Source organism: Phodopus roborovskii, unplaced genomic scaffold (genome assembly GCF_943737965.1).
Source record: "Phodopus roborovskii unplaced genomic scaffold, PHOROB, whole genome shotgun sequence".
NCBI lineage: Eukaryota > Metazoa > Chordata > Mammalia > Rodentia > Cricetidae > Phodopus > Phodopus roborovskii.
Window position 1 is genome coordinate 25,700,410 of NW_026126525.1, and position 14,481 is coordinate 25,714,890.

The following is a 14,481-nucleotide window of genomic DNA, read 5'->3' on the forward strand; positions in this document are numbered from 1 at the left end:
GGGCTGCAGACAGAGGGCTCAGAGCTAGCCAGGAGGGGAGGTGGAGGAATAGCTCATTAACTAAGAGGAAGGGAGTGCCACTTACTTTGACAGTGCAATACTGAGAACAGCCTTGAACTGCTGAGACTACAGACGGTTCTTTAATGTGACTACTGAATTATTACTCTATGTCTTTGAAGTCTAAGCACATTCAAACATGGTATAAAATTTATACCCTTAAAATTTTATTTAATCACCTCAAAATAAGGCGTGTAACCCATCCCCCATCACTTCATTTAATTGAACCACAAATGTCAACTGCCCAGATTGGCTGTCTTGGGTGGTAAGCCTTCATTTTACTCAGGAGTAAAGGAAGCTCCTTTATGAACCAAATCTTATCAAAACAATGAATATTTTTAAGAAAGTTAACTCACACAACATATTACTTTAAAATCCATACTAATTTGTAGAATTTTCTACTAAGCATAGTATTAAGATTATTTTGCTCTAATTTATGTAGCTTGAACAAAAATGTAATTGTAGTTTTAGCAAATAAAAACTGAACCACACATGTGTATGTAGTTATTTTAAATAGTTTAGCACTGGGGGCGGGTAAAGAGGTGGAGAGTCATGTATTTTAGACCAACAATGGCAGGCCTATAGTCAGAGAACAGGCTCAGATCATCCCAGGGCACACAATGCTATGTATATATGAAAGAACATTTTCTGAACCCAGTCCAAGGACCATGGAAAACATACTTTGACGGCATCTTTGGCATCTACCACAGCCAGGTCTCGAAGGGCCCAAGCAATCTGCCTTTTGTAGAAATCTCCCTTATCAGATTTCTTGACTTTGACCACCTTCACTTGCACGGGGCGTTCAGTTGTCACTGTTGAACAAGATACACATGACTGTTAGCAATTTTAGTCATCTGCTCATTCTTCATTCACTCACTGTAAATGTGACTCTCAGGTGCCTGGTAGGGTGTCACTAAAATAAGTATAATATTTTGTAATAAGTCAACTGAGGAATTCACAGAATCCTAAAGGGAGCATCTAAATCAGACTAGAAGGTTGAAGGCAGACAGATGCCTTGAGAGGTAAAGCTCAGGACCTGTGTTAGAGGACATAGTAGGGGAAATCTAATGATCAATGTATAAGTGTGGAGTCCTGAAAGAGCCTAGTGCCATCACAAAGAACAACAGGAAGTGATCCAATACGGGCAGCACAGTGTAATAGAAGGTGGATGGAAATGAAGTTACCACAAAAGATGGGTGCTCAGCTCTTCAAGGGCTTCATCTGAGGTAGTGAGGGCTGCTATTAGAGAAGCAGCATGCTCTAGTTTCTAGTTTCAAAACATGGTTCTGACAACAAATGCAGTTTGGATTTGGAATGAATGGTGATTACATTTTTGGTTTCCCAAACAATAACAATGAAAAAACAACAAGAAACACCCAAATACTCTTAAAAATCTTAAATACCAAATGAACTAAAGCAATGGTTCTCAACCTGGGGTCGAACAACCCTTTCACAGAGGTTGCATATCATACATCCTGCATATCAGATATTTACATTATGATTCATAACAGCAGCAAAATTATAGTAATAAAGTAGCTATAAAATAATTTTATGGTTGGGGGTTACCACAACATGAGGAAGTGTATTAAAGGGTTGCAGCATTAGAAAGGATGAGAACCACTAAGGAATATTTGGAAAAAAAACCTACTAAGCAGAAATTTGCCATCATCCCCACTCCTCCAAACTAGTCTAGCAGTTCTATTTGCTTCTCCTGCCAAGTTTTCAGGAAAAAAAAAAATAACTTCAAATACAACTATTCCAATGAGAAAACAAAGCATGTGCCCGATTTATTTAACAACTATGGTTTAAAAGTCAAGGTAGCAAGAGGAAAATTACACATAGAGAATGAACATGTATGCAAAATCTTAAAAACAAACAGTATACTGGCAAGCACGGTCTTTTTAAAAGATACCATCACTTCCTTTTATCAAGTCTCACATTATCAGACTGGTATCAGCACACAGATCTAAGGAAGAATACCTCGTAACAAATATGACAACATGCAAAACTTAGAGAAAACAGCAAAGCTTATGAAAACAAAAAATCATCATGTTCACAGACATAAACATGTCACTAAAAAATGCAAGTTCCCTACAACTTGAACGATAGGTTGTAAACAATCCTAATCAAGACCCCAACAAAATCTGGAAGGAACTTAAGAAGTTGATTCTAAAATTAAGGTGAAAGAGTAAAGAACAAAATAAAATGAAAATGAGACATAAGAGAAAACCCTGAAATACAAGCATGAATTCATGCACTTAGACAAACAGACATGCACATATACACCACACTTTCTAACACACAAGTAAATCAAAACCTTTACAAACTAATGCAGTAGAAGCCATAATGCATAACATTAATTTTATTTAATGACAATTATAAATTTCATTAAGAGGAATCATAAAAAATGCAATAAACCAGAAAGCATACAACCACATAATAGAAATATCTATGCAAGTAACAGATCTTACAATATCTACTCAGATAATTTTTAAAAACTGTACAAATTTATATAAGGACAACCAACACAATAGGAAAATGAGCAAAAGTCTTATGTGGTAAATTTCATAAGTAAAGTAAATGACTAATAAATTCATGAGAAGATACTCAACCTCATCACTAATTAGTAAAGTGCATTTTGAAACCACAATGTGATACTTTGACACTCCTGCCATCCTGGCAACAATTAGTCTGTCAGAAGTAACTGTTGACTAAAGCATAGAGAACACAAAAGAACTACCTGCAGTGGGAGTGAAAAGGAGAATCCCTTTTGAAATAATTGTGTATTAGAGCAGAATCCACATCTAAGTATCTGCTTTAAAAGAATTTCAGTGTGTGTAGCAGAAGACAAGCACAAACATTCACAGATGAGCTGTCTAAACAGCAAAGCCTAGAAACAAGCCTACTGTGCACCCCTGGTAGGACAGGTACGGTGATGATGGGACACTCCCGGTGGAACCTATCCCAGCAGTGACTATGGGGGTGATTAGAGCCTTGCGAAAGAAAAACCAAATTTATGGGAGCAAGTTGCAGAGGTAGGTGGATGTCTGAGCTCCAGGCTAGTCCAGTCTATGTAGCAAGCTCCAGGCTAGCCAGGGCAACATAGAGAGACCCTGTTTCAAAAGGTAAAAGCAATAAAAAACTCCAAAACAAAATTCTCATGAGGTATGAATGGGAGGGGGCCACAAAGAATTATAATTCAATTAATTCAAAGTCTAAAGACAAGCAAAACTAAGTAATGTATAGTTGGAAATCATACATGAGAACATGGAAGATTCAGGAGACAGACCCCTGCTGCTGTAGAGCAGAATGGGGTTAAGGAAGATGATGACACTTCAAGGATAAAGGAGCTGTCATCTTACACTACATGCCTTGTACCTTAAATACAAGTCATAAGATTTTTCTTACACCCACTCAATATTCAATAAAAACAAACAAAACAATTAATAGTTAATTTGTCAGTTCAATAATTTTCTACAGTTACAGGAACAATGAAAATATTTTTTGAAGAAAGAGGTGACCCTAAGGAATGAAGGAATACCAAGTACATATTTTTGCTTAACAAATGCCCACCTGTGGCACACAGAAAACAGTTCTTTTTCTTTTTGCCTGCTTTGCAGACATTCACAATGCTTAGCAGCCGCTCATCACTCGGTGTGAAGATATCTCTCTGTAAGGCATGCTTGATCGCTGTCATCTTTTCTCAGCTGAAAAAAATGTAGAATACAGGTACTGAGCTCATTGTCAAAATCACTGCCTTCCCTCATTAACTGATCCATTTATAACTCAAATGATACTAATATATGAACATCATAAAAGCATGAGACTACAAGTTTTTTCGGAAATGAAAACAGAAAAAAAAAAAAAACAATATTGTCAAAGTAAAAAAAAAAAAAAAAAACTTCCCAAGTGCTCAACAACACTTACATATACACAGACACAGACACAGACATATAATCATGTATGGGCTCATCTCCATACACATACATATGTACATATATGCACACATATACACATACAACACATACAAATAGCCAACAAACACACAAAGAAAATGTTCAGTATTGGACTGGGGTGATAGCTCTGTTGGTAAAGTGCTTCCTCGCAACTATGAGGACACAGGCCAATCTTGTTTGATCTCTAGAGCTCACACAACAAGCAGTGTATGGTGAGTTCTGCTTTTAACCTAGTGCTGGGAAGGCAGAGTCAAGCAGATCCCTGGGGTTCACTGACCAGATAGCCTCACCTATTCATGGAGTGCTAGTCTAGTGAGAGATCATGTCTAAAAAAGAGAGATGGAAAGTGCCTTCAGGAAAACTGTGTGGAGCAAGATGCCCTTTGGCTTTTGCCACACTCATACAGGTAACCAAAACCATTTCATATCATATACCACCTGGGAAACACCAATGAAATCCCAGTGAGATACCTACTACTTTTTTTTTCTTTTTTTTACGTGTTAGGAAGTTAAAAATCAAAGGGACACACAACAGCAAGTACTGATGAAGGAGCCTCTCCCACACACCTGGTGGGATTGCTTCAGAGTCTGGCAGGGTCTTCAAAGTTATGCACACAGCTCCCTAAAGAAATGAAAAGATCTTCACAGAAAAACTCCCATGTGAGTGTTCACAAAACATGATAACCAACCTCTGGGTATGTGGGGAGGCACCAGCTCCAGGGTCCCCTGTAGATACTAAAACCTACAGATGTAGAAGGCCCCTACATAGAATGCTAGGATATAATTAACACACTTGTTTCATCTCTAGAGTATTTATAATCCAAACTGTAACGCAAATGCTATATAAACTTGTTATTCTGTATTGCTTAAAGATATTTAAAAACCAAAACCAAAAAAAAAAAAAAAAAAAAAAAAGCAAAACTCCATACATGCTCAGTACAAAAACCATTTTTCCCAAAATATCTTCAGTTGGTAGCTGGTTGAATGAATGGATTTGGGACTTGCAGACACAGAAACTACATTTTGCAGTAGCCAAAAAGTAGGAACAAGTCAAGCATTCATCAATGGACAGATAATGAAAATGTGACACATTTAGGTTGTGAAAAATAAAAATGAAATGCTGTCATGGGCACAATAAATCATAAAAACGCTGTGCTAAGCAAAAGAAACCAGGTACAAAAGAACATATACGATAGGGCTACACTTATAACAAATGCTTATGACGGGGAAAAAAATTCATGAAGACAGAAAGATGAGCAGTTGCTAGGAGACAGATGAAAAGTGGAAACAGCTGCTAATGAGGAGAGGAAAATGTTCTTCACTTAGTTTGATGGTGTAAAAACTTGTGAATATACCAAACAATGAAGGGACACTTCAAGTGGGGAAATCTTTTAAGTGAATTACATATAAAATTATTGTAAAAGTAGCTTTCCATTTTCTTTCCTTCTCATCTAATTCAGTCTTTCTTCACACATTGAATTAATTTTTAAAAATCTTCCTAACTCCCATCTGACAAATGGAGAACCTGCATAAGACTAAACTAAACTCCCTTCATATAGGTGACAATGGTGTGACTGGGACAATATATGAGGCCACTGATAGTGGGTCCAACACCTAACACTAATGCACAAACTGACTTAGTGGAGCCCATTCTACATGGAGAGATATCTTGCCCAGCCTAGACACAGGGGTGTGGGGATGGACGTGCCTCAACTAGATGATGGGACAGAGTTAGTAGACTTCCTAGGAGAGGCCTCACCCTCTCCATGGAGCAGATGGGAGGTGGGGAAGGAGAGGGGTGAACAGGGGGAGAGGAGGAAGGGAAAACTGGGATTGGAATGTAAAAATTAATAAAAAAAAATTTTAAACCTAAAAATTGAATAAAATACAGCATAGTTGTATATTATTTTTTAAAAAAAAAACCTATCAGAAGTGTCCCACATGCAATGAAATGAATGAAGGAAAAGGCAAATGGAGAATATAAGCACAGTAGAACATTTTACATTTACTATTAATGTTCAGAACTTTTTTCTCCGGAAATTTTGATACTGTATACTCCCACCTAGACTTAAATAATAGAGTAGTTTTACTTTAAAAAAAAAATCTTCAATTTTAATGGGAATAATTTAAGTGGTTTTCTCTTTATGTATCTATTACTATTTTTCAGTGCAATGTGCCTATGGAATTAATTTCTCCCAATACCATTTCTTTCCATGGGAAAAGGAAGAAAACATGAGCTTAAATAAGTACATTTTTATAGGGCAATGACTTCTTTATAGAAATTCTATTCTTCTACATTTTACTCTGTGAAGATTCTATCTGTACTCTAACTGCAAAACTTTTTCTCATATAACCCACACCTTCCATTTCCATCCTTCATTTATTCATCTTGAACCTTAGTTGTCTAACCTCTTTCCCAAGCTAGGCTGGAGGTGGTCCTCATTTCCCTATACCCACAGTAGCTATCCCTTTTGATCATTTTACCACACCTGCAGACCATTTTATCCTCGCTTATCAATCTCCATTAACTGGGTTTGTTCTTTACCTCTCTAAGGCCACTAGCCAGTAGAAAAAGCTGTGATTGTCACATCATTGCCAATATCTAAACCCAATCCAAGCTGAGGTTTCAAGACACACACACACACACACACACACACTTTAAATTAGAAACAATCTTATTTTACATATCAATCCTAGTTCCCTCTCCTTCCCATCCTCCTATGCTCCCTACTAACAACCCCCCCATCCCACCCACTTCCCAGGAAGGGTGAGGCCTTCCATGGGGGGAGCATCAAAGTCTGTCACTTCATTTGGGGCAGGGCCTAGGCCCTCCCCTATGTATCTAGGCTAAGGGAGTATCCCTCCATCAATGGGCTCCCAAAGTCCATTCATGCACTAGAGATAAATACTGGTTCCACTGCCAGAGGCCCCATAGTCTGCCCAGGCCTCCTAACTGACACCCATACTTAGGAAGTCTGGGTTGGGCCTATGCTGGTTCCCCAACTATCAGGCTGAATTCTATGAGCTTCCACTTGTTCAGGTCAGCTGCTTCTGTGGGTTTCCCCAGCAGGGTCTCGACCCCTTTGTTCACACTCCTCCCTCTCTAAAACTGGATTCCAGGAGTTTGGCTCAGTGTTTATCTGTGGGTGTCCGCTTCTGCTTCCATCAGCTACTGACTGGATGAAGGCTCTAGGGTGGCATTTAAAGTAGTCATCAATGCCATTACCAAGAAAGGTCATTTAAGGCAGCCTCTCCACTATGGCTTACATTGTTAGTTGCCACCCTGCAATTCTTTACCACCACCTCTGATGAATTCCTTTCCCAATTCTATCACTCTTGCTGTAAATTCTTACTACTCTCCTATCCTCAACTCTAGTCTCCTCCTTCCATAGAAATGGTCGCCCTGCCACAGAGAGAGTGAACCAGGAATTAAGATTCTCCCTAGTGCTTTCTTCTCCAGCTCTGCACATTCTCCTACCCTAACCTCCACCCTATTATGGAGTGTCCATGCTACCAACCCCTTGTCCTAGTTAGTGTTACTATTGCTGTGATGAACACCATGACCAAAGCAACTTGGGAAGGAAACGGTTACTACACTTCCACATCACAGTTCATCATCAAAAGAAGCCAGACACATCTCAAACAGGGCAGGACCCTGGAGGCAAGAATTAATGCAGAGGTGCTGCTTACTGGCTTGCTCAGCCATTTTTTCTTATAGATCCCATGATCACTAGCACAGGGATGGCACCACTCACAATCAATCACTAATTAAGAAAATACCTTACAGTCCAATCTTAATGGAGACATTTTCTAAATTGAGGTTCCCTCCTTTCAGATGACTCTAGTTTATGTCAATGTTGACATAAAACTAGCCAGCTCACCCCTTAATATGCGCCTAATCCATTTTATCCTCAAACCACCCTGGACACCATCCAATTTGCTGTTCTGCCTCTGAGTTTTTGTTCACTTTTCCCTTTTTCTGAAATTCTTTCCACTATATCAAATTTCAACTCACTCCCTCCACCCCAAAGATTCCCATAAGACGTTTTCTCTTCTTCAAAGCAAAACTTCCTTTTCCACTGTTTGGCATTTCACCGATACTCTGACAACAGCCCTTCCAAACAGCATTTTCTAGCTGATGCACTCTTACTCCTGATAAAAGTAGTCCTCTGTTGGCAAGGACCTATTCAGCTCTACACTCCTAGCAGTTGGCAAGAGGCACACAGTAGGTGCTTAGTAAGCATGTAAGAGACCTGACACCGTAGCACTCAATAACAGTTTCCTCAAAGTTTTTGCTTTCCAGCTTTCATATCTGTAAGCAAATACGAAGGCTCAAAATCTGTCATAATTATCACTTCCTCCATGTTAACATGAAACCTGTTAGCATGTGACCTCTCCATCTACATACAACTTATTCTTCCTCTTTGCTGCCAACATGTTGACCAAGACTTATTACCTTTGTGTCATAGTACCTTTACCTTTTTTCTTTTGGTTTCTACAAGCCCCAAAAAACAAGCTAATCACTTTAAGAGCTTTCCTTACACCACACACCTGCCCAATCTTAGCCTAATGTTCTCAAAGCAAGCCTTTCATTCCAAGCCTTCTGTTCACTGCTGGCTTGCAATCTTTGCTTGAGCATATCCCCATGCAAGACATATTACATTTCTGGGTTTGTTTGAAGTTGATTCAATAAAGATCTTAATCCACACTGACCTTTCATTTAAATGCCTACAGTACTTACTGCATTTACTAGACACGTGCTTGCTATCTATCTAGTTGGGACACAAATGTCATCACTTGGACCTCCACAGCCATCTCTGAAAGAAGAGGTCCTATCACAGGTTTGTGTGTTAGCTACATAACAAAAACCTCTTGATGTAACCTGTTTCACTTGCAACAGTAAAAACTGGTCAGAAGAACAATTAATAATGGCCAGTGCTTACCATGCCAAAGACTGTGAGTGATAAATGGTAAAACAGGAGAGAGTTGGTCATAACTCATAAAGGAATTAGACACAATTCAACAAGTACTGTTATTTGCTAAGTGCCAGGCAGCACTCTGGGGCACAGCGGAGAATCTAACAGACGTGAACAGTATGGCGTAGCTATGTGACAGGCAGTCTTTGAGACTCGTAATGAACTATCCAGTGTTTACAGGACCTTTCAGTGTGTCAGCAAGTAAATTAATAGTGGCCTTTACAGCTTTTTCCGAAGTCTAAAACCCATGCCCACACTCTGGGTTCTCTTTAGACCTTTGCTTTCTAAAACCCCAAGTCCGCACGGAACTGAAACAGCTAACCACCACTCATCTTGAGTCTTGTTTCCTTCAGCTCAGTGGGGCCATCGTTATACTGTGTGTCAGTGCAAATGCCTGAGACATCTCAACACGAGGGCTGTCATCCAGAAGAGCCACCCTGGTCCCTCCCTCCACGGTTCTGCCCATCCCGGACAGATTTGTTTGTTATTTTTTTTTTTTTTTTTTTTGTTTTATTCCTCCAAACTGGCGTGGCTTGGGAGAGGAGGACGTGACAACGGCTTCCACAGGTTCAAATCAACACGTTCTTATAAATCTCTTCAATGCATTGCCCGGTCTCTGAGCAGTTTTCTCTTCTGGATGACAGAAAGGGGTGAGGACGCAGCCCGAGATCCGCGTCCCTGGAGGGGAGCAGGGTAGCCCAGGTCACCTGGGAGCGGCGGCGGACCGAAGCGGACTGAACCCCGCCTCCACTTAGGCCACACCACCAGGACCCCGCGCGGTCCCCGAAGGGAAGCTTACCGCGAGGCCGGCCCGGCGGAGGCGCGGGCTCCGAGACCGACACTGGGAGGGCACCAGCAGCGACAGCTGACACGAACCGCTTCTCAATGAGCAGAGAGGAGCGGCCAGAACCCGCCACTTCCCGTATCCTGTCACATGAACGCTCCGAACCGGAAGTTGAACCTGTGAAACGGAAGTGTAGTTGCCAGGACCAGCCAATGGACGGGGAGGAGACGGGACGTCAGGCCGTGTTGTGGGCGTGGCTTAGTCCAGTAGTTCTCAACCTGAGGGTCAAGACCCCTGAATGGGTCATCAGACTCTTTCACAGGTCCGCATATCAGATATCCTGCATATCAGATATTTATATTATGATTCATAACAGTAGCAAAATTAGTTACGAAGTAGCAATGGAAATAATTTGATGTATGGGGGGTCATCACAACATGAGGAACTATATTAAAGGGTCGCAGAGAACCCCTGGAACAGGTCAACTGGAGGCGTTGACAGTTGACAGGTGGCATTTCCTTTTCTCTATAAGTACCCACTCTGGTACTTGTGGCAATTCATTTGAGAGCTCATTAACTGTTTTCACCTTTGCATTTGTAAAACCCTGTTCTCTTTAGAATCTTGGGATCAGAGTGTGGGAGCAAGCACTTCTGAGCTAACTCAGATTCTATGAAAATGGAACCTAAACATAATTAGTTCCTTCATTTCTTCTCACTTAATTTCCATAAGGTCTAGAACCATGGAACTTAGGAACTTCATATTCTAACTAGATTGTGCAGACCTGCTGCTTGGATGCTTCCCAGTCTCACATAGGATACTGAACCAGAATCTTCACTTTAAGATAATATTTGTTTCAGAGCAAGATTTCAACATTGGTTAATCAGCTAGGAAGTTGGGAGTGATTTCACTACCGTACAGTGAGGAATTGACTGAATTTGAAGCTTTGTATTTTTTGTTTTTTTATAGAAATGAATCAGCTTGCAAAGAAAGGAGTTAAACTGTTGACGGTAATCAGTTAATTGTGATGAGCAAAAGAATCCAGGATCACTGTTACACAACACCAGAATGGAGGGAACAGAAATGAAAACAACTAATGGGGGTGGGGGTACCCAGGGAAAAAAAGCTCACGAGGCAATTATAACAGCTGTAGCCCAACCAGGACAAGGAAAATACAGTCTGAGACTGTATGTTACCTTACTACAGAAACAACCTAGATCAGCTAATGCGCTAGTCAAGGAAGAGCAGTGTGGGAGGTAGGTGATGAACACCAGCATGGTCTTAATGTAAGTGCACCAGTGAGAACTGAAATTTATTTCTCTAACCCCCTTTTACTAATTTCTTGCAGATTTTGCAGCTGGTCATAATTTTGAAGAGACATGAATGAAGCCAGGATCTCAGGCTGTAAGACAAGAGCTTGAGTGTAGGACAAGGGTTGCGTGTCTGGAACTTTGATTCCAGGTTAAAAAAAAAAAAAAAAGGCCATTTAGACATAAATGATATCTAAAGAGGATAACATACTCTACCAGGATGAGTCTGTTAAGAAAATGGCAGGTGGGCGCACGCCTTTAGTCCCAGCACTCGGGAGGCAGAGGCAGGTGAATCTCTGTATGAGTCCAGCCTGGTCTACAGTTAGTTTCAGAACAGGCTCCAAAACAATACAGAGAACCTTGCCTCAAAAAAAACAAAGAAAGAAAGAAAAACAAAGAGCAAGAAAATGCCAGATGAGCTATGCAGTGTCTTTCAACATTTATCCAGAAAGGAATTTTGGAAAAATTGGGAGAAATAATAAACGGGGACCTGTTTGGTCTTGAGATGAATATCTTCCAGTCAAGGCTACTTGGGATGATTTTCACAGGATCTAGTTGTATATTTGGGGCAAATGGTCTGGTATTAGGGCAGCTTGTATGACATCCCTTCTGGGTAGTATAGGAAAGTGGTGAGGACTATAATTTTGTGTTACATTCATTCCAGTATCATTCCTTCTGGGAAACAGTTTAGTCACTCTTCTTCACTCTTCACAGAGTAAATTCATTCTGACATTCCTGCTTCCCTTCTAACTCTCAGCACCTGTCAGCACTGTCCTAACATATTTACCTCATTTGTCATAGTTGATCGTGAGGCTCTGGAAGCACAAAGGCTGTGTTAGACCTTACACCACCTGTCCCTGCCATCGATTTTCCTCTGTCCAGCCTCACCACTGTATTCGCTCTTCTGACCTGAAGATCTGCATATTTATTCTCACTTGTTCCCATTGGTGCATAGTAGCCCCCCATTTTTGCAGTGTCTTTTGATTTAGCATAGTTTTGTGGCCCTCACCCAGATGATTGATTTTTTTTTTTTTTAATTCCCTGGGGGACATTTGATGTTTGAAACTTTTATCATTACTGAAAGGGATCTGCTGACATCTAGTGGGTAGAAGGCAGAAATGTATTAAATGACCTATAACACTAAGAATAGCCCTGCTCAACAAAGAGCTATCTATCCCCAAATGACTCAATTGTCCAAAGTGAGAAACCTTTGCCATTGTTTTTTCTAGAGCAGAAATTGCAAGTTCTCGCAGAGGCTTGTGGTGGGCTAGCTTGGTTTTGAAGTTGAGACAATGGAAAACAGACAGAAAGGAAAGAAAGTTATATTATGAAGCAACTTTCTTTGCAACATGTCCAGACATGGGGAGAGTGCTCTTCATTCTCAGGAGGGAAGAGACTGTTGTCACTGAGAGTGAAAACAATCTGAGGGTTTAAGAATGTGAAGTACACACAGTGTCCCCATTCTAGAGTTCAAAGACCAGTTCCTTTTCCATCAGGGCGCTGGCTTTGACATAGATGATTTTCCCAGGCTATGCATTTAGGTTTTCTTGAGCTCCTATTTCTTTTATGCTTAAATGCTAGGGCTGGGTTTCAGCATAGTCCGTGGAGTGCCCCCACTGCTCCCTCTGGCTTTTCTAGGGAGCTCTGATTTTGTGGTACTTTCTGAGAATCTTAGAGATGTGACTTACAGTTCTACACAAGTGAAAAAAGAGAAGTGTTTATCTGTTAGCTTCCCCTGCCACTGGTCACTGTTTCACCACATGTGACTGGTGGGCTGAATCATACAGATATTTCCAAGCCACGGTGGCATTGTCTACAATATGGCATGCCAAGGAGTGAGAGAAGCAAGATGTTGTGATATCATCCCCAAGAGATGACATGGCATCATCTAGCTAGCTGATGCCTATAATTGGCCACTGCAGGAAATACCTAGACTCACAGATGGAGCTAGAAGGGTGTTGAGTGCTACACAAGGAAACAGAACAGCTGGTTCCTCAGCTGTCTCTTTGAGGTAATGGTTTCTCCAAGTTTTCAGCTGCTTGAATCAGGCCTCAATTCCTCATTAGCACTCATGTTCTACATCTGGTGATCCCAGAAATCTTGTTCTGCCTCCAGGATGTATGCTGAATCTAACCGCACCTCAGCCTTTTCACATCTCTTCCGTACTGGAGTCTACTGTGACCTATCCCTCTTGAATTACTGCACATCCCACTTCAGTCACAGTCGGATCAAACACAGGGTGCAGCAAATCTAACCTGCACATGGGACAATCGGGAACGATGCCATTGGCAAACCCAGTCTTGCCCCCTAGAGATGTAAGCAAGCCAACATAAATATGACCGAATCTGTGCATTTGCCATATTAATTTTTATTGAAAATCAGATTTCATGTTAAGTATGCTAAATGTTTTAAGCTTTTATATTCCTATGTTATCCCAAGAGGTATTAAATTATGATTTGATTGTGTATTATTCAGGTGAAGAATGTGTTTTCACATTTCCTAAACTCAGTGACCCACATTTAAAGAATAGAAAGTACTTTTCTAGAAAGTAGCATTTAAATTATACAAAGATAGACCATTCTTAACTGGTGACAGGTAGTGGACAAAAGTAGAAGAAACCCCGTGGTTGGTGAAATCACACAGATGTGAGTTCAGATATGGTTTCAATATTTAATGAGTCAGCAGCCACCAGGGAAGTTACTTGACCCTTCTGATCCTCATTTTCCTCATCTGAAAATTTAAAATAATAGGCTCCATTTGTGTGTCTCTATCCACTCAGATGGAGAGTTATGTGTTATTACTGCCTTAATATTCTTTTTTCTTTTTGTTTCTCCTCCTCCTCCTTCTCCTCCTCCTGCTTCTGTTTTGTTGTTTGTTTCTCCGTGTAGCTTTGGAGCCTATCCTGGCACTTGCTCTGTAGACCAGGCTAGCTTCAAACTTACAGAGATCCACCTGCCTCTACCTCCTGAGTGCTGGGAGTAAAGACAAACATAACTACCCTGACCTCATTTTAGTACCATTATGCCTAGAGTTTGGTGGTGCTTTTAAGTACACATATTATGCACAGAAGCACAAATCTGTAATCCCAGCACTCAGGAGGTGGAGGCAGACAGATCTCTGTGACTTCAAGGCCAGGAAAAGATTACAGTGAGACTCTATCTTGAGAAAAAAGTACAAGGATATAATTTTTAACATTGTGGAACGTTACCATCACCCACTTCAGAACTGTCCTGACATTGCAAAACTGAAACTCTGAATTCAAGAAACAATAATTTCCCTTATCCTTCTTTCCCCAAGCTGATAGCCACACTTTACAGTCATGTTCTCTCTCCTTCTCCCTGAAATATTTTAGCATATATGGTATTTCCTTTCAATAGAATTTTGGAGGTAGAAAATTTTATA

At 40.5% G+C, this 14,481-nt stretch overlaps 1 protein-coding gene across 5 annotated transcripts in view; it reads right to left on the minus strand.

Moving 5' to 3' along the window:
• Exoc1 (exocyst complex component 1) overlaps positions 1-9,892 on the minus strand; it is a 45,828-nt gene extending 35,936 nt beyond the window's left edge. For all 5 annotated transcript variants that reach the window (XM_051198621.1, XM_051198620.1, XM_051198619.1 and 2 more), the window contains exons 1-3: positions 9,788-9,892; positions 3,631-3,764; positions 739-869 (exon numbers count right to left, since the gene is read on the minus strand). In XM_051198621.1, coding sequence (XP_051054578.1) covers positions 739-869; positions 3,631-3,754 — 255 coding nt within the window. In that variant the 5' untranslated portion in view covers positions 3,755-3,764; positions 9,788-9,892. The remainder of the gene's footprint in view (positions 1-738; positions 870-3,630; positions 3,765-9,787) is intronic.
• Between the last annotated feature and the right edge of the window lie 4,589 nt (positions 9,893-14,481).